This window comes from Daucus carota, chromosome 3 (assembly GCF_001625215.2).
Source record: "Daucus carota subsp. sativus chromosome 3, DH1 v3.0, whole genome shotgun sequence".
In the NCBI taxonomy this organism is placed as follows: domain Eukaryota; kingdom Viridiplantae; phylum Streptophyta; class Magnoliopsida; order Apiales; family Apiaceae; genus Daucus; species Daucus carota.
Genome location: NC_030383.2, coordinates 33161298 through 33181456, shown reverse-complemented (window position 1 = coordinate 33181456; position 20159 = coordinate 33161298). Strand labels below are relative to the sequence as shown.

Below are 20159 nucleotides of genomic sequence, written 5' to 3'. Positions count from 1 at the left end.
TAAAATGTCACATCAATATGCTTCGTCCTTGAGTGTTGAACTGGATTGTCAGAGATAGCCATGACACTTGTGTTATCACAAAAGATAGGAATTCCATTTAACACAAGACCATAATCCATTAGCTGATTCCGCATCCATAGAATTTGTGCACAACAACTTCCAACAGCAATGTATTCAGCTTCCGCAGTTGATTGAGAAACTGAGTGTTGCTTCTTATTAAATCATGAATACAGTCTTCCACCAAGAAATTGACAGCTTCCACTTGTGCTCTTTCTGTCAATTCTACAGCCAGCATAGTTTGAATCTATATAACCAATTAATTTAAATCCAGTGCCCTTGGGATACCATAAACCCAAGTTAGGAGTCCACTTTAGATATCTAAATATTCTTTTGAGAGCCATCATGTGCGATTCTCTGGGGTCAGCCTGAAATCTTGCACAGAGACATGTTGCAAACATGATATCTGTTCTTCTTGCAGTTAAGTAGAGCAGTGATCCAATCATTACTCTAGACAAGCTTGAGTCTATCCTTTTTCCTTCAGGGTCTTGATCTATCTTGGTTGCAGTAGCTATAAGAGTCTTTGCAGGAGATGAATCTTCAAGCTTGAACTTCTTAAGAAGCTCCTTTACATACTTGGCTTGACTTATGAAGATTCCATCTTCTTTCTGGTATACTTGTAATCCCAAAAAGAATGATAATTCTCCCATCATACTCATCTCATGCTTGTTCCTCATTAAAGATGAGAACTTTTCACAGAGCTCTTCATTTGTTGATCCAAAAATGATGTCATCAACATAGATTTGAACCAAGATGATGTCTTCACCATGGTGCTTGTAGAATAACGTCTTATCCACAACACCCCTGGTGAATTTTTTTACCAGCAAGAAAGTTGACAGAGTGTCATACCATGCTCTAGGTGCTTGTTTTAAGCCATAAAGAGCTTTGAACAGCTTGTAGACAAAATCATCCATTTCTGAGTCTTCAAAGCTTGGGAGCTATTCAACATACACTTCTTCTTCCAACTCTCTATTTAGAAAAGCACTTTTAACATCCATTTGGAATACCTTGAAATTGCAATGAGCTGCAAAAGCAAGAAAGATTCTTATTGCCTCCAGTCTTGCCACAGGTGCATCATAATCAATGCCCTCCTGTTGACAGTACCCTTTGGCAACAAGTCTTGCTTTGTTTCTTGTCACATTTCCACTTTCATCCAATTTATTTCTATATACCCATGTTAGTTTATTTGTAGGAATTATACCATAATGATTTCGAGAGAAGCCTATGACCATTGAATTCTAGCTAGTAAATTGTGAATTGCTTCAATATTTCACGACTCTTTTACCGATATTCTTGTGTTAGGGGGAAGTAATTATCCTGAGTTATCTCCTCATATCTAAAACTCATTAAACTCTTTATCATAATTTTAATTGGTTAATTTAGTTTTAGTATAAGAACCATCAACAATTTCTTGTGTTCGATAACCAAGTTGTTAGAAATTATTTACAATTAATACGTATAAATAGTCCTTGAGGAACGATATTTGGTATTTATTACTAGATTATTTGTTTGTGATTGTGTACACTTGCACATTAGTATTTTACGCAACAATAATCAGCAATTAAGCGACTTAATCCAAATAAGCTATGCAAAATTGGCACTGTTTGATCACTTCTTCGCTTATATATTATGATTATCTTAAAATATTTCATAATGTTCCGAATTATTTTAGGCCATTTGAGAATTCCATAAAAAATTTAGACTGGCTAAAAAATTCAATGGAGACAGCGGTCTGAAGCAAGTTATGCGTTCAGAAACACTTTGTCTGTTTGCACTTTATATTTTTGACAATTTCGATTAATCTTTTATAGTGTAGGATATTGTAAAAATAATAAATTTTTATAACATAAAATTACTTAAACACTATTTTTATATTTTTTTTCAAATTTATTAATTAATGAAATTGTTTGGTTACATGACCCATTTTTATTAATCTTTTTAGTATCCTATATTATAATACCTGAGTTTACCATGCACACTCCAGTTAACCAATCAGAAAAGAGAAATTATTTTAGGACCAATCAGAAGTCATTCCTAAATTTTAGACCAATCAAATTATAATAGTCCTTTAGTTAATTAACCACACTCCAGTTAACCAATCAGAAAAGAGGAATTATTTTAGGATTGATCCTAAAATTTAAACCAATCATATTATGACTCCTTTAGTTAATTAACTTGAGATTCAACCATGGTTAGTGATTAAATTTTAATTTTTAATAATATCTCCAGTTAACCAATCAGAAATTAGGAATTATTTTAGGATGACACTCTAAATTTTAATTTTTAATTAATAATAAAATAACATTAACTTGAGATTCAACCATGGTTAATGATTAAATTTTAATTTTTAATAATATCTCCGGTCAACCAATCTTTTCAGAGGAATTATTTTAAAACCAATAAAAAATTGATTCTAAATTTAGACCAAAATATTATAACACACATTTAGTTAATTAATTTGAGGTTCAACCATGATTAGTGATTAAATTTTAATTTTTAAGAATAAAATAGCAATCTAAAATTTAGACCAACACAAACTCTGAGTCATGGATCTCCCGGTAACAAGCCAACTTCATCTATTCCTACCGAGCTTCCAATTCAGGTGGCTAAAGCTTAAAACTTCGCTTAACCTTAAAATATTGAACACTAATGGTTTTCTTCTTCTTCAAATTAAACTCTCTCTCTCTCGGTTGTTTTTCGCCGCTCCTTAGTAATAATCGATCTTGACTAGATTACTGTAAGTCACACTCCCAATCCTTATAAATGCATATTGATTGTGTTTGATGTAAAATTCTTTATTTAAATCTTTACTAATATTAATTTGATGTGTACATGTGATTGTATTAGGTGTTTTCATTGAATTCTGTTTAGAAAAATGGAAGACTATGTGTTTGTGTAATTGTCTAGGTGATAAATTGTGTTTTTGCTTGCAAGATAGAATCTATCAAGAGGCTAAATTAAAGTTCCGATAGCACAATCTTTGTAGCAGAGTCGATATTGGAAGAAAACTAAAACAAAATAACGGCTATAAGTATAAATAAAAGGTGCCATTCTGCATCTGATAATGCTGTTTTCATGCTGTCCAAGTTATACTTTGTATTTTTTCTAAGCAAGTTCAACCATGCCATCAGGGTGATTTAGAATATATCACAGAGGCTAAAGTTCCGATAGCACTATAGCAGCAATCTTTGCAGGATAGTCCATATTGGGAGAAAACTTTATTCCGATCTCACTAGATGTGCAGAATGTTCAATTATCTGATTTTCATTCAAGATATTAGATAGCTAGGAAAAATGGTATGCAATATGTAGTCAATTGTGTTACTTCGAGTGTTATTGCCAATTACTTGAGTAATATAATATAATAAAACATAGAATACAACACAGAATAATACAACATACATTACTCCTGGCCAGGGATTATTAATTTAGTCGCCTTGAGAGACACACCCTTATAGTCTATATCTTTAATGGCAAGGGATTTCTTACTTATGATCCTATATATCTCTTTTAGAACTGTCAAAAATACAGTCTGAGCATTACTTCCTTCGAGAGCTAATGTGTCCATAAAACATAAGTTTTTTTTTATCAGAAGACTCCTGGCATCTAATGTGTCCATAAAACATAAGTTTTTTTCTTATCAGAAGAATCCTGGCATCCTCAGTTGGTACTGCTCTAAGACTACCCAAGTAATTGCTAAGCTAAACTTCATTTAAGTCCTGACTTCCCTTTTGCCATCATTCGGACAACTTTATACTTCTGATCATCCAATCAATAGCCTAAAATTTATACCAATTAAATTATAAGTACTATTCTCCTAACTTTGTTGTCCAAAAAGAAGAGGAATATATACATTTACTTAAAAAAAATGTCCATCTTAAGGTCGTCTTTTCAAAATAAAAATAAAAAAATAAAATATATATTCTTATGCTACCAAAACAGTAAAAAATAGGATTTAACAAATTAAAGTTACACTTCCATATAGTCAATATCTGAATGAGTCATATTTGCATGAACCGGTTCCAGGCTTCACTCTCTTCTTTTCTTTTCTTTTGTCAGGAGGCTATACTCTCTTTAATTGAAAGATTTTTGTATTTGCAGAGTTTACCTAGATCTTTTGAAATAATGGATAACTCCCAGCACATTGTCTCTTCCAACAAGAAACGAAAAAGAGGTCTCCTAATATTTTGATCTAATTTTTATCCCTTTTGATTTAAGGTTAAATGTTTTTTATTTTATTATTTTTTTAACTTTTCAATTTCAAATAACAGGTCGACCAAGAAAAGCCGAAGTTGTCGGGACTTCAAACATGACATCTCCGCACATCTTGCTTGGGCAGAAGGGACCGATTGGTATTACTTAACATTTTTATGTTTTAACTAATTTTATTTTACAACACGTTCTTTAGACATGCTATAAATCTGACAAGATAAAATATAAAATTATATTAGCTCGGAAATAATTAATTTATGTCAATATTCCCAAATGGACGTTTTTAGTGATACATATATTTGTTAAAAAGGTTCTAATTATAAATTTTTTCTACATTATTTATAATTTTAGTTTCTTCTATTATCACGGCTTTTGTTACAAAGTTATGTAATATATTGTAATATCTTTGTAGATTGTTTATGATTTTAGTTTCTTATATTATCAAGGCTTTTATTTTTAGTGGAACGTATCCATATTATCTAATTGTTTGCATCATATTGTGTTATGAATTATTGGCAAATAACAGGTCGGCCAAAAAAATCCCAAGGTGTTGAGACTTCAAGCACAACATCTCAACCTAACGAAGGTGTCGGGGTTTCAAACTCAAAATCTGAACTCATTCCACCTCCACAAAAAAGACCTGTTGGTATAGCTTCGCATTCCCTTTTACACGTGTCACAAATTTTACAGATGTTACTATTTATAATTATATGTTAAGATAGTATATGGTAATGGATAACTAAAAAGTTGCATTGCTAACAGGCCGTCCAAGAAAAGTGCATACAAATTAAATAAGTGACGGTGAAACAATAGTCAGAGGTATATTTTTCATGTTAACAATAGGTTTTTTCTGTACTTTTTCATTTATTTTCAATTATAATGTAATTTTGTCATACAACGTTTTACAGGACCATCCAGACTTCTCATCATGAAGACAACTACATTATGTCATGATACTTATATTGAACCAAATGGTTAGTCCCATATGTTTATGTTTATACATGACACAAAGTGTCAAACTTTTGCTTTCCAATATGTTTTTGTAATAACCCTGCATATATTGATTTTGTAGGAAACCTTCGTCCTTTGGTACCAAGACTGCCATCTTTGTCATATAGTAACATTTTCGATGTTCCATCTTCCTCGCAACAAACCAAAAGTGCGTATTTTATTGTAGCATCATTATATTTTCTAATATGGATTCCTCTTGCGCAATCATGATTTAATTGTATTTTTTTTGCAGAAATTGGGCATTCATCTGTTAGTACTGGCAATAGTATGAGTGGACTGACATCAAAGCATGCAAACAATAAACATGTTAATTCATTGAATTCCAAAGAATTAAATAATTCAGAATCATATGAAGGTAGTCATTATGTTTTAGTTGATATGTACAACATATATACCTAACATTTTCTCATAAATAATATATAATTACTGTTACTTAGCTAAAAATGTCATAGAATTTCATAAGCATATACATTACATTATATGCATTGTCTTTATAAATTTCCTTTTTGATGGTCATGCAGGTTATATTGTTGACAGTGATAATGATGATAATTTGAGCAATATTGAAGATTCAACCGATAATAATACTGTAACAACAGTGGCAACCCAAGGTACTAATTTTAAAATAGTAAATTGATAAGTATGTACGTTCTCATTTGTTAGAAGTCATCAGCATTATTATGTTCATCCACATTTGATATCATCGTAATTATGTTATTTAGGTGTCAGAAGTCAATATCTCAGTTTAAGTATGCCCAAGTACAAGTGTGAATTTGCCAGGCATATGCATTCTAATTATTGCATATTGGCATAATTTTTTTTCAGATTTTCCAAGCGAGTACTTGAGTTTAGGTCCTCCACGATACAAATGTATGTGCTGTCATTCAATAATGTGGAAAGAGGAAAGAAATAACAAATCTTCTTCTTCATCCTCTATTCCTACATTCTCAATATGTTGTGCAGATGGACAAATTAAATTGCCTGAAGTAAGACAACCTCCTCCTTACCTTGGTCAACTACTATTTGGAGGCTCTAAATGGAGACACTTCCACGATCGTATTAAAGTTTATAATTCCATGTTCGCTTATTCATCATTGGGGGGTAAAGTGGATAAGCTTATAAATGTTCATGGTGGAGGTCCATTCTGTTATCGACAAGGTGGTCAGAATCATCACCAAATGGGAACTTTGATGCCAACTGAAGGTCAAAAACCAAGATTTTGTCAGCTGTACTTTTATGACACTGACAATGAAGTTAACAATAGAATTAGTGCCATTCAAACCAATAAGTCTAAGGATGCTAAGGATCGTCCAAAGCCAGAAATTGTACAGAACCTAATAAATATGTTTGATGAGGTGAGTCCTTTAGCCAAAAAATTTCGACAAGCAAGGGACCGTTTTAAAGAGGGAGAACCGCCGGAACTTAAGATCCTTCTTAAAGAATCCAGTTCTGCATCTGGGCGTCCAAATCATATTACTCCGTCTTCAGAGATTGCTGTATTCATTGTCGGTGAAAATGATCCTAATATTGGTGATAGAGATGTCATTCTCCATCTTAAACATGGTGGCCTAGAAAGAATAAGTTTCATACACCCTCTTTTTATGGCACTTCAGTATCCAATTTTATTCCCACGAGCCGAGGATGGATTCCATACAGGTATAAGATACATACGCACAGCTTCAAATACTGGCAAGAAAAGAGAACATGTCACTTTGAAGGAATATTACTCTTACCAATTACATATAAGACCAAGTGAAGGTATTTTTCCTCAATTTCTTACAAGATATATGCAATAATATATCGTATAAATATCTAAAATATCAATATATGCTTTTTAGTATATTGTACAAGTCTACCTCTCAAATCAAAGGTGACTTATTTTATTAATTCATGACATTACAAACTTGCAAATTTTATACAGGGATGACACTACGATATGGAAGACGTCTATACCAACAATATATTGTTGATGCATTTTCTATTATCGAACAAACACGTCTTTACTGGTATAAAACTCATCAAACAACGGTGAGGGCCGATATGTATAAAAACATTCGTGATCATGTAAGAAAAGGTGATGATGATCCAAGTTCTTGCGGCAAGTCTTATATTTTACCAGCATCATTTACAGGTTCAAGGCGTTACATGAACCAAAACTTTCTTGATGCTCTTGCAATATGTCGTGCTATTGGACATCCCGACATTTTTTTAACTATGACAGCTAATACTAAATGGCCAGAAATTAAAGACATGCTTCAGTACACTCCTGGCTTGACTGCAGATGATGCCCCTGATGTAGTTGCTCGAGTCTTTAAGTTGAAGTTGGATCAACTTATTCATGTCATAAAGAAGAAAAACTTTTTTGGACGCTGTATTGGAGGTATTTATTTATAATTATAATATAAACACTTGGAATTGTACATTATGTATTCTACATGACTAATCAGGAAGTAAAAAAATACATTTACTTATAACATATATATATATATATATATCCTATATTATATATATCATATATTATAATACATTTACTTATAATATAATATAATATAATATTATAATATATATATATATATTATAATATATATATATTATAATATATTGATAAAATATATTATAATATTATATTATAATATATTTTTTTAATATAATATATTATGATATAATATATTATTATATTATGTTAATCCTAATAACAAGTAAGTCTAAATTAAATAGATCATCACCATTATTCTTAATACTACAAATCCCTTGCAACTGACCCTACTGTATTTTTGCCACTAACTATTTGTACTATTGTGTTTCAGCATTACATGTCATAGAATTCCAGAGGGGATTGCCTCATGCGCACATGGTAATTTGGCTCCATCCCGATGATAAACCAAAGACAATTCAACAAATAGATCAAATAATTTCAGCTGAGATTCCAGACAAACAACAAGATCCTCATGGATACGATGCTGTGCAAAAATTTATGATACATGGACCGTGTGGTAAACTAAATATGTTATCTCCCTGCATGGATTTGAAACGCAATGCTTGCACACGCCATTTCCCAAAAAGGTAATCATTTTAAGCTCATAATTTTTTTGGTATTGAAGACTATTGACATTATACTCGAGCCAAACAAATTTATTCATTTACTAAGCAACATTAACTTCATTAGCATGAAAGTGTTCACTTACACCACACATTGTCTGCGTGTTACTTATATAACCTTCTACATTTTAATAATTTATAAGGTACTCTCAAGAAACATTATTTGATGAAAATGGATATCCAGTGTATAGACGGCGCAAAACAAACCACACTGTCAGAAGGAATAATGTAGAGCTCGACAATCGGTGGGTCGTCCCATATAACAGAGACCTATTGGTAAAGTTTCAGTGTCATATAAATGTCGAAGTATGCAATCACTCAAGGAGTATCAAATACCTATTTAAATACTGCATGAAAGGTCATGATAGAGCTACTATGTTATTGGTCAAAGCAAAAGAAAACAAAACTATAGATATTGCTCAGTCCAATGCCGTCCCTGTAAAAACAACACCAGTTGATGAGATTAAGCAATATTTGGATGGTCGTTATGTATGTGCTGCAGAAGCAGTTTGGCGAATTTATGGATTCAGTGTACACCATAGGACTCCATCTGTTGAAAGACTTCCCATCCACTTAGAGGATATGCAAACTATTACTTTCAAGGATAATGACTCTTTGTCAAATGTTGCACGTCGTGCTACGTTCCGCCATAGTAAATTACAAGCATGGTTTGAAGCAAACAAAACATATCCATGGGCCAGAAACCTAACCTATCAAGAGTTCCCCCTCTCATTTGTATGGGACGCTCAAGGTTGCCAATGGACCCCAAGAAAACAAGGTTTTGTTGTTGGCAGGTTGCATTCAACATATGTCACTTCTGGAGATTCTTTCTACTTGAGAATGATTCTTACTAGATTCAAGGGGGCAACTTCTTTTACAGAACTTCGAACTGTCAACGGCCAGGTGTATGACACATTTAAAGATGCTTGCAATGCTTTAGGACTCCTTGAAAATGATATGGAGTGGCATGAAGCAATCAAGGAGAATTCTCATCATGCTACAGCGTCACAACTGCGTCTATTATTTGTACATATATTGGTCAACTCTGAGGTTAGTCAACCATCAAAGTTATGGTACAATCATATCAATGACTTTACCGATGACATAATTTGGATGCGTCGACATGTGCTAAAAGATAGTGAGCTATTACTACCTGAAGATGAAATACAATGGTGGGCGTTGGCAGGTTACTTTCTTCAACTATATTATGCATCATCAAAATCTCCGCCTACCACAATATATTTTACAATCTGATACTCATCTTTTATATTCTACCTTTTTCCCTGCAGACCTTGAAAGGAACTTCAATTGTATAGGGAAATCTTTACGAAACTATCCAGATATGCCATTTCCACCTGATCAGTATTTGTGCGACATTTCAAACACTCTCATTGCGGAAGAACGAAACTATGATATAACTGCCATGACAGTGGAGCACAAAAACTTGCATTCAAATCTTAATGCAGATCAGATGGCTATTTACAATGCTGTAATTGAATCTGTCTACAATAAGAAGGGACAAGTATTTTTTGTGTATGGCAGTGGGGGGTGTGGTAAAACCTTCCTGTGGCGGACATTCATTGCAAGACTAAGGTCAGAAAGAAAGATTGTGTTGCCTGTCGCATCATCCGGCATTGCAGCGGTACTATTGCCCGGTGGACGCACGGCCCATTCAAGATTTAGGATACCACTAGACGTAGATGATCAGTCAAGTTGTGGAATAAAAATGGGTACAGATATATCTGAGCTGTTGCAAAATACGGATCTCATAATTTGGGACGAGGCCCCGATGGTTAAAAAATATGCATTTGAAGCCATCGATCGCTCTTTAAGAGACATAATGGGCTGTGTCTCATCGGAAAACAGATTGAAGCCTTTTGGTGGTATTACTGTATTATTTGGGGGAGACTTTAGACAAATATTACCTGTTGTTGAGAAAGGAGATAGACAAGATATTGTTTCTGCTTGCATTAACAGGTCATATATCTGGGATTCAATCACGGTCTTCACACTAAAGCAGAATATGAGGCTACATAGAGGTAACTCTGACGATCTTAATAACGTTATTGATTCATTCAATAAATGGATATTAGATGTTGGTGATGGTAAAAATTCCTTTGTTAGTGAAGACGACCCGAACAGAGATCCTGAAATTCTAATTCCTGACCAGTTTATCATACCACACACCGGAAATCCTTTAAAATATTGTTCATGTTGTATATCCTGACATAGAATTAAATTATAAAGAACATCAATATCTCAAGGACAGGGCAATTCTTTCTCCGACCAACAAAATAGTAGATGAAATTAATAGTCATGTCTTGGAGCGTATACCTGGAGAGGAACATGTCTATTTAAGTGTTAATACTATTGATGAAGGGCCAGTGAATGAGGATGCACAAAATTCAACTTTTCCTGAAGAATTTTTAAATTCAATCGACATGCCAGGATTCCCAAAGCATGAACTCAGATTGAAAATCGGTGTTGTTGTCATGTTAACGAGAAATGCTAATCAGGTTCTTGGATTATGCAACGGCACATGAATGATTGTTAAAAGACTACTCAGGTGGACAGTTGAATGCGAGATAATCACAGGAAGCCATGCGGGAAGTAACCATATTATCCCAAGATTTTCCACCACACCATGCGAGACCAACTCAAAATGGCCAATAAATTTTAAGAGAAAACAATTCCCATTACAAATTTGTTTTGCAATGACAATCAATAAAAGCCAAGGGCAGTCGATGGAGAAAGTTGGACTCTATCTTCCAAGCCCTGCTTTTGGTCATGGCCAAGTCTACGTTGCTGTCTCACGAGTAACTTCTCCGGCCGGTTTGCATATCTTACTAGGAGATGGGAGTGGAAAGGAGGAAAAAACCACAAAAAATATAGTTTATGAAGAAGTTTTCTACAACTTGCCCAAATTCTGATATGCATGTATGACTTATCAGATCTTATAGATATACTTTGTTTAGTTAGTTTTTCCACGTCTTTATATATTTGTTATAACACACACATCTGCATTGGTATACCAAATCTCCTTGATGTAAAAGGTTTTTATTTAGAGGAAAATTGATTCTATCTGAATTTTACTCTGTATTCTACATTCACATGACATATATTTTAGCTCAGGTTGGTCTGTACAATGTTATATGTCTCCATAGTACCATTAGTAGCATGAATGCAAAGACCATTTAGTTTGCTGTAGAAATTGCAATGAAAAATATATTGCTTTTGACAAAAATTATAATTCACTGCTTATGCATATCTGTTACTCTCTGATGGCATTACTAATAGTACTGATGGCATTGGTATGAATCATCACCTGTCTCCAGGATTTCCAGCCTTTATTTCTTCTAACTTAACATACTCATTCACAAGGCCATGAGGGGACTCAAATATTATTGCTGGACCAAGCAAGCAGCCCATTGCTAATGTTAGTCTGCCACCTAATTGTTATTCTAAATCCGCTGTGTGAAATGCTCTCCCGGTTGCCTTTTTTTTACCAATTTTTGCCAATAACATTATTCTATATCTCTAAATCTCTTTGTACGGTGTCTGTTTCTATATTGTCTACAGGATAGTGGTGGCTAAAACTTTGATAACCTTTCTCATGGGTAATTTTTTTATAGTTTTGGTCCAATCATACTCAAGTAAAAGTATTTCACTATCTTTCTTCACTCTTATAATTTGTTTTGTTAACATAAGAATACACAGGCAAGCAGGAACAGAATTCTCGATTCTTCAAAATCATTTGATTTATTGCTCTGGAAAGTTGAAAAATGGCTTTTCCGTTTGTCAACTTAGGCTCTTGTTGCTATAGCTATTTGGCCAACTATTCAGGTTTTATTTTCTCTTCTTTTACACCCATATTGGTCTAATAAATTAATTTCTTAAAAAATAAATTGTTCTTCTCATTTGGTGTTTACTGCGTAGAGATCTTTCTTACAATAAGAATCAGAAGAATCAACTTAACTTCTAAAAATGATATATAGCCTAAAACCTCCCACACCCAGCCGGTTATGTTGCTATGTCATTTGCACATGTCAACAACTTCATTACTGACACTTCATAAATTTGAATTCTACTCTAAAAATTTAAACCATCTATTTAACATCTATTTAATTAGCTCTAAGACTTCCAATTTCAAATTCATATGACAAATATAATTGTAAATTTAATAATTTAATCCTAAAACAAATAGAATATTCGTACGTAAACTGAATTCTATTTCAGAAAGGTAAACCATCTATTTCAAATCTATAAAAAAAATTCTAACACTTGCACTTCTAAAGACCTAACACTTCTATAATTGTAAATTTCATTAATATATTAAAGATACCAAAAACAAATAGAATTTTAATACAACTAATTTGAATTCTATTCTAAAAAGGTAACCATATATTACATCTATTCCTTTTAGAATACGTTAATTGCAATAATACAACTATATAAACACACCAAACCTTCACATAACCTCTAAGACGTTCCAGCATAACACGTTTCAGCAGTATACTCTCCCACTTTAATCTGTATTCATGGAATCAACAAGATTTGATTGCATTAGCATGCTTACATCCAACAAAACTGATTGGAAAATCAAAGTTCGTATGACACGCCTCTGGAAAAGTATCAACAGTAAAACAGGTGACTTCAAAGGTTATAACATGATACTATTGGACGATGATGTAAGTATATCTTCTTTATATACAACCACATATATGTACTCTATATTTTTCAATAACATAACTTCCAAGTTTCAACTGGATCTATTATTGCCATCATGATCAAGTACAAAACATGCCTATGGTCAATTACATACTACTATTAATGCTAGGTGATGTAATAAGATACAAAGTGCAATACTGTCTACTCCATATCATACCTTTTGTATACCTTTGAATGATAAGATAATTCAGATTTGTAATGCTTGGAAGTAAGAAAAGGACATCTGCTATAGAATAGTTATGTTTATTTATGCCTTTGAATGATTACATAATTCAGATTTGTAATGCCTTCAACTAAGAACAGGACAGCCGCTATAGAATAGTTCTGTTATGGAATACTTATGTACATGTCACAATCCATGTTATTATTAAGGTAGTCAATAAAAAAGGTAGCATTAAAACTAACATAGACATGTTTGTGAAATACGTATATGTCTGTTTATGTTTAATATGCAATAACATTATCTCCCAGAATTAACAATGGTTTTGTACATATGCAGAAAACCCATATTCATGCTTTTGCCGGATTAGAATTTGTCAATGGGATAGACGAGGTCCCAGAAGAGGGAAAGATTTATGAAACATCAGAGTTTAATGTTGCTGATGCAAAATACTCTTATTCACCCGTCAGCAATAAAAAAGAAATCTACTTCTTAAAACGCACAAACATGAAACTGATTGAGGAGGAGGATGACATGATTCCACAACACAAGTTCGAACTGGTAGCTTTCAATGCCCTGAAAGAAAAGGTCGGAAATACAAAAATCTTAACAGGTAAAATACATAATATTCTACACTGTCATAAATCAGTACTTATAAAATGTTTGAAACATTAATACACATCTCATTAACAGATCTGATGGGATTGGTCGAAAATATACTCCCAATGCAAAGTCGAAACACAGCAACAGGCCCAAAAGATATATTAATGTTTGACATTAGTGACGGGAGGTAAGATCATTAACTTTATAGTTTTTTCAACATCATATACTATTCCATGTCCTCTTATGTCAATATACTTTGGTGTAGTGCAAAGGTTAAGGTAACAGTGTGGGCGGAACTAGCACACAAATTACAGGAAGAACTACAAAAAGCTAATACTGAGCAAATTATTATCATTCTTACAAGTTGTGGGATAACTACGTATCAGAGTAAGTATATTCTTTTAACATAATACCATTCCGAATCTAAATTAACTAACATAATACTTCTGTAAAAGAAAAGTAAACATACAAAACTGACAATAGACTCCAAATTTACAGAACAACTCCAGGCAAGCACACTATCACCTTCAAAATTCTATATAAATCCAGACTATGATGCAGTGTACCCTCTACGGAATAGGTCAGTAATCCTTATCAAATATTTCATTATATCACCTTTTATATACAGTTTATTTTCACACCTTATCGTCAATATATTGCCTCCATAAATTAAAAAAATATATCACACTCAACTTCTGCAACAGGCTCAATGGTGTGAATGAACCGACTGTTGTGGAAGATACACCTTCAGTGCCAGATTGCTTAAAGAAGACAATACCAACTTACAATTTGAAGCAAATAACAGACCTCAGAAATTCAGATCCTCAAACGGTTTGTAAATTCACTCCTATTTTATTATCAACTCAATGCATCTTAGACTACGTTTGCTAAATTGTTGAAACCTTATTGTAGTTGGAGGTTATATGTCATGTATCAGTGTGTGATGTTGACGCACAGTCCAAATGGTGGTTCTATAGCTGTGACTCATGCCCAGGAGAACTCTCTTTCATCAATAATACATACAACTGTGAAGAATGTGCCAAGATTGTATCATATCCGGACAAAAGGTACAAAATTTAAATTATAAATTACTCTTAACGGAGTATGCACACATATCCGGTAACTAATATTAAATTGATATTATAGATTCAAGCTTGCAATGTATGTTACTGATCCAACTGAGACAATTCAAGTTTTTATGTTCGATCGTGAGGTCAGGCGTTTGATATCAACAACTGTAAACAGCCTCATTGGTCAAAACCTGAAGGTAAGTACACGTTACACACAAATTAAAAACATATAAACTGACTTCCATGATATTACGATTCACAAAATATATTATTAAATTACAGGAAGGGAAAGGACAACACTTCCCAGAAAAGTTGAAGGATATCATTGGGAAAACCCTTAAACTCACACTATCTCTGAACACTAACAACTTGATTCATGGAAAAACGGTATATTTCGCCTCGGATGTGTTTGAAGGGGTTGAAACTACCCTAAATCAAAATACCACATCTTCGTCTGAAATCAATGCCATGGTAAGTGTGAAAATTTTAATTGAAATAATTGACTGACACATTTATTAACTGACAACTATTCTTACCCCTTTTGCAGGTACAAGATCCACCACTCAATGTTGATGTCGTTACAAAGGATATGCAACCACCATCCACTAAACGCACTCGCAACAATGACGATGGACATAACGAGAAGAAAAAAACCTAAATCTGTATAGGACAAAGTTACTTTTCACGCATACATTTAGATTCAGGTTCATATTTATTTTAGGAATATCTCTATTGGATGTAGAGTAATGGACGATAAAATATTATTTACTTATTTAAAGATAAAAATATGTTGTCCGACAAATTTATATACTTATCTCATGAGTACGAAAATTCTGTTCAGTTCAACCTAATTGTTTTGTTATGTATGTTTAACTCCATCGAGGAAATCTGCCCAAAAAAAAAAAAACCATCGAGGAATATTCGGAGTAGAATAATTAATTTAAATAAAACTTAGCATGAAAGTGTATGGTTGCACTTTTAAAACAATTACTAAATATATTTACTATTCAATTAAAAATTAACATAATAATAATACGGTGCGTAGCACGGGTAAAATGCTAGTTTTATATAATTAACTAGATGTTTGAAACTATAGTTTTGGGTCATGGTTGTTGTTAGAACTTGGAATTTTTTTTGTAATCTGCAAATTCCCATACATGAGATAAGTATACCACATGACAAAAAAAAAAAAAAAAGACACTACCACAAATCCTCCAATGTAGTCAATTTCTTATGAGGCGGATGTGATGCAGCGGTCTTATGATCATCAACATGAGGTGCAGGAGCTTTTGTAAAATCCGAGCAGCTCCGTCGATGAGGTGTAGGAAGCGCCTCCACCACATCAATGTTCCATAAAACCTTCTCATGCGTTTTAGAAGTATGCGGCATATCATGTGTTACGGTGTTTCTCCAGGGCGGGAGCCCACCATTTGGGCGTAAAAAGCTCCCGCTTCGGCTACGTAGCCGCACTTGAAAGCCGTCCCTGACCGGTTCCCAGTCGATCCACACGTCATCCGCTGTTTGTGGAATGGATTGGTGCACAACTTTTTTCCCAATTATTCCCGGGACAAATAGCTGAGCTGAGGCCGTCAGGTACGTGCCATGGCAACTCTTGAACCGTACATACCTGCCTCTTATTCTCTCGACTTTCCATATTGAATTCTTCGAATAATCTTCTCGGCTCTGGAACACCGTCTCCTCGTCATCTTCCGCAACCAAAAATTTATCCGTAATCGTTCTTAGACGAACTGTTTTGGCTTTCTCGAAAAGGTCCATTCAATTAATGTTTCTGAATCACTTGGGTACCTATAATCAAAATTGATGGGGATCGAGATATGCATATCACATGTAAAACAAATTGAAAAAACCTTTGGATGTTTGGATTTGCATGTTTCCGCTCGCTAGAATGAATGCAAATATGTTTGCAGAACAAGTGGAAGAGATTATATAAGTTGCTGAATTGCACAGGATGAGGGGGTGGGTGGGGTGCTTAACCAAATGATGGTGTTTTGCAGGGCTACCCACCGAATTCGTATTGAATCAAGAGTCCCCATTATATACTTTTTGGTCGTCAACACCTATTTTCGTTCATTCAATCTTTAATAAGGGAACTACTTTGTAACTATATATCCGGGATATATATATGGGGAACTCAAATATTTTGTGGCGCATTTTTAATCAAATTATTTCATGCCACATTTTCAATCATCACCCTGGTAAATATTTTGGGTTCGCTTTTTTTTTTTTTACACCATGAGGAAGAATTAGGGTATTTTTTGACTTCATTTTACAATGATCAAACAACAAGTTGCCAACTTAAAATTTATTCTCATCTTGCAATATAAAAAAGAAAAGGCTTAAATTTAATTTTATTTTTAATTTACTTAAAGTTTGGATTACGCCTTCATTAAAATCTTCTTATTTTATTAATTTCAAAAATAAAATTTTTTAATATTAGATTAATTTTATCTCTTGCTAAGTGAGGAACAAGGTGAGGATTTGAACATTAAAATTCTATTGTCTAAACTTTCGTTGATGTCTTACATGTCCTTCGGTTAGATAATAAATCATTTTGAATAAAAAATTCATCTTCCAGAGTTGCATTCTTATACAAGTATGTGTACCTCGAAAAGAAAAGCTTTTTGTATATTAGTGGTTATAGGAATTTGATGAATATGTACATCAAAAGATTTGACTCACTTATATTAAGCGAGTATTTTAATTTTAGATTCTTCATAAAGTATCTTGATATTATGATACTCTTAGTTTCATCGATCTTATAATTTTTAAGAAAATCTCAACATTTTTTTAATAATATATGAAGGACTGTCACATTATGACTAAGAGTGAGCAAAATCAAAATCGAAAAACTGAACCGCATATATGGAAGATTGACACCTGATGAGTATTATTTTGAGTTTTTGACTCAATTTGAAAGTACAATATTACTTGTTGGCCCGTGACATATCAGTGCTTATCGAGAAGCCCCTCATATCATATATCGAAATTGTTAGCTCAAAAAAGTTATTATTTTTATTAAAAATCAGCAATTATGTCTACCTGATATGACAGAGAGAATTTTTATGATTTTTAAATACTAGTTGCACCATTATAGCTTTTAATTTTTAGAGAGGTGATACTTGTTATACTTTAAGCAAGATCTTTCTCACAAGCTCGAGCATAAAACAACACTGGAATAATGGAATTTCTAACAAAAATAGCGAGCTGATTAGCTTTCAACAGCGGAAGACTTTGGAATAACACTCTCGTTGATAGTCTCCTATTTAAATATTGAGATTTAGGAGAGCTATTGTTTGGTCCCAACTTAGAAAGAAAAAGATAAGTCCAAAAACAAACCCAACAACGAAATTCGGCTATAAATACATGAAAAAAAGATAGAGTTAGAGGTTGGAAATTGATAGATAATGTAGTAATATATATATCAGAGCCAACATTTGTTTCTAGAAGGAGGGGGACTACTATACTTAGATGAGGAGGTAAGATGAGATTGAGGTGGGAGATTAGGAAACCAATCCTTATTTACATATGAGAGAAGTAACTTAAGTGGAACTAGTAACTAGGGGACAGAGGTCTGAGCCTTCTACGATCGATCTGGAAAAAGCAGTGACCTCTAGAAGCTAGAGAGCCCTTATGATTGTCCAGCACAGTTAGGTTCGATCGAAAGAAGGAGGCGGCGACACGATGATCCTCGAACCATGGTGGCAACTCCTCATGGAAAGAGAGTTCTCACTAGTGACGCCCGATTACATTTAGAGAAACTCAGGCCAAAAAATATTTCTCTAAAAATTAGATATTATAGCAAAGTTGGGGTTTTCGAACCAAAGCTGGGATCTCTCGATGGGGACATAAGCTGTTAGAACTGAAAGTGAGGCAAGAAAAGAGATCATGAGGCTAAAAGGAGAACTACAAAAGAGCATCAGCCTACCAGCCTACAGTGAATATATCGGTACAGAGGACTCTATTAGCTCCTACAACTCTTATTGTCACAAAAAATGAGCTCCCAAAGAGGATTTGTTAGACGATGAGAGCCTAAGGAAACAAACTCCAACTGAGGCCGGGAAGCGGACTTGGTGAAGCTCTAAAATGACATCGCCCTTTGTAATGACCTTGTGAGGACACACCTGTGACGCTAAGAGGTTCCCGATGATATTTCATTTTCAGGACATCAAGAACGCCAAAATGGACGAGAGGATTTTTATACCTGAGACTTCGGATTTGTAAATTAATAATTATATTAATAAAATATATTATTATCTTAGTTTGATGAGCCAGTTTGTAAAATTATTAGATTGATTTTCCGTTCGTATAGGATAACAAAATACTTAGAAATCCTTAATAATTGGCATGTATTTATGTGCGGTATGAATTATTTCACATGAAAAATTTTATATTTAATTACTTCATTATTCATATAAAATTAAGTGAATGCATAAAAATGTCAGAATCTTTTGTAATATTATATTTACGTATTTAGATAAGTTCTAAACATAGTTGAAAAATTTATTGCGAAAGTTTGTATAATTTAAAAATATTTTTAAAAAAAAGTTGTTCATGTGCTTCTATTTTTTTTAAAATTAGAATAATTATTCAATGATGTCAAAAATAATTCAAAAATACGAGGAATTGAGAATATACTTTCATTCAAATAACAGCGAAATACTCATTGAAATTTAGAATAAATATTCAATATTTCATTGCGAAGTTTAAAAATGAAGGAGAAGATGTGCCTTATGCATGTGATTGACGACGAGATTATTGAAATAAATAATAGAGAAGCAAATCAATCAACGGATAATCCATCATTCGTTGAAAATTAAGATGAAGTATATGTTGATACCTCAAATGTGATATCCGCTGATGATTTATCAAGAACTCCATTAGCAGTTAGAAATCATGAGTTCACAAATTCCGAGGGAGCTTGTCAAGATCAAAACTCTACAAATAAAGATAACACAAATGAAGCAAGCTCATTAAGGTAAAATCTACCGCTACAAAGAAAATGGACTAGAGATCATCCATTTGAATTGATCATTGGTGATGCTAATGCTAAGGTTATGAAAAAAAAAAAAGCAACTCAAGAATAATGCTTATATAGTGCATTTTTGTCACAAGATGAATTAAAGATAGTAGAAGAAGCTCTTAAAAATGTTGATCGGATCTTAATTATGTAAGAGTAGCTTAATCAGTTTGAAAATAATA

At 33.2% G+C, this 20159-nt stretch overlaps 4 protein-coding genes across 4 annotated transcripts; 3 read left to right on the top strand and 1 right to left on the bottom strand.

Moving 5' to 3' along the window:
• Positions 1-6116: 6116 nt before the first annotated feature.
• Positions 6117-8346, top strand: LOC135151498 (uncharacterized). Its single transcript, XM_064089979.1, has 3 exons — positions 6117-7037; positions 7201-7659; positions 8087-8346. The coding sequence occupies exons 1-3, from the start codon at positions 6152-6154 to the stop codon at positions 8344-8346; spliced, it is 1605 nt and encodes a 534-aa protein (XP_063946049.1). The 5' UTR covers positions 6117-6151.
• Positions 8347-8545: 199 nt separating this feature from the next.
• Positions 8546-11067, top strand: LOC135151051 (uncharacterized). The gene is made up of 2 exons (XM_064088540.1): positions 8546-9564; positions 9668-11067. Exons 1-2 carry the CDS (start codon positions 8730-8732, stop codon positions 10603-10605), a joined length of 1773 nt encoding a protein of 590 aa, XP_063944610.1. The 5' UTR covers positions 8546-8729; the 3' UTR covers positions 10606-11067.
• Positions 11068-12916: 1849 nt separating this feature from the next.
• LOC135151497 (replication protein A 70 kDa DNA-binding subunit B-like) lies at positions 12917-15597 on the top strand. Its single transcript, XM_064089978.1, has 10 exons — positions 12917-13066; positions 13606-13879; positions 13960-14056; positions 14135-14256; positions 14368-14449; positions 14574-14700; positions 14782-14936; positions 15016-15136; positions 15222-15410; positions 15487-15597. The coding sequence occupies exons 1-10, from the start codon at positions 12917-12919 to the stop codon at positions 15595-15597; spliced, it is 1428 nt and encodes a 475-aa protein (XP_063946048.1).
• Positions 15598-16139: 542 nt separating this feature from the next.
• LOC108198174 (uncharacterized) lies at positions 16140-16715 on the bottom strand. The gene has a single exon (XM_017365943.1). The coding sequence runs from the start codon at positions 16713-16715 to the stop codon at positions 16140-16142; it is 576 nt and encodes a 191-aa protein (XP_017221432.1).
• Positions 16716-20159: the final 3444 nt, after the last annotated feature.

What these genes read in the sequence shown, in the direction of transcription:
- LOC135151498 (XM_064089979.1), top strand. Translation starts at nt 6,152, where the DNA reads ATGTGCTGTCATTCAATAATGTGGAAAGAGGAAAGAAATAACAAATCT. An exon ending in ACATATAAGACCAAGTGAAG is followed by an intron (nt 7,038 to 7,200) that starts GTATTTTTCCTC and finishes AATTTTATACAG; the next exon opens with GGATGACACTACGATATGGA. An exon ending in TTTTGGACGCTGTATTGGAG is followed by an intron (nt 7,660 to 8,086) that starts GTATTTATTTAT and finishes ATTGTGTTTCAG; the next exon opens with CATTACATGTCATAGAATTC.
- LOC135151051 (XM_064088540.1), top strand. Translation starts at nt 8,730, where the DNA reads ATGAAAGGTCATGATAGAGCTACTATGTTATTGGTCAAAGCAAAAGAA. An exon ending in ACAATGGTGGGCGTTGGCAG is followed by an intron (nt 9,565 to 9,667) that starts GTTACTTTCTTC and finishes TTTTCCCTGCAG; the next exon opens with ACCTTGAAAGGAACTTCAAT.
- LOC135151497 (XM_064089978.1), top strand. Translation starts at nt 12,917, where the DNA reads ATGGAATCAACAAGATTTGATTGCATTAGCATGCTTACATCCAACAAA. An exon ending in AAATACAAAAATCTTAACAG is followed by an intron (nt 13,880 to 13,959) that starts GTAAAATACATA and finishes TCTCATTAACAG; the next exon opens with ATCTGATGGGATTGGTCGAA. An exon ending in GAAATTCAGATCCTCAAACG is followed by an intron (nt 14,701 to 14,781) that starts GTTTGTAAATTC and finishes ACCTTATTGTAG; the next exon opens with TTGGAGGTTATATGTCATGT.
- LOC108198174 (XM_017365943.1), bottom strand. Translation starts at nt 16,715, where the DNA reads ATGGACCTTTTCGAGAAAGCCAAAACAGTTCGTCTAAGAACGATTACG.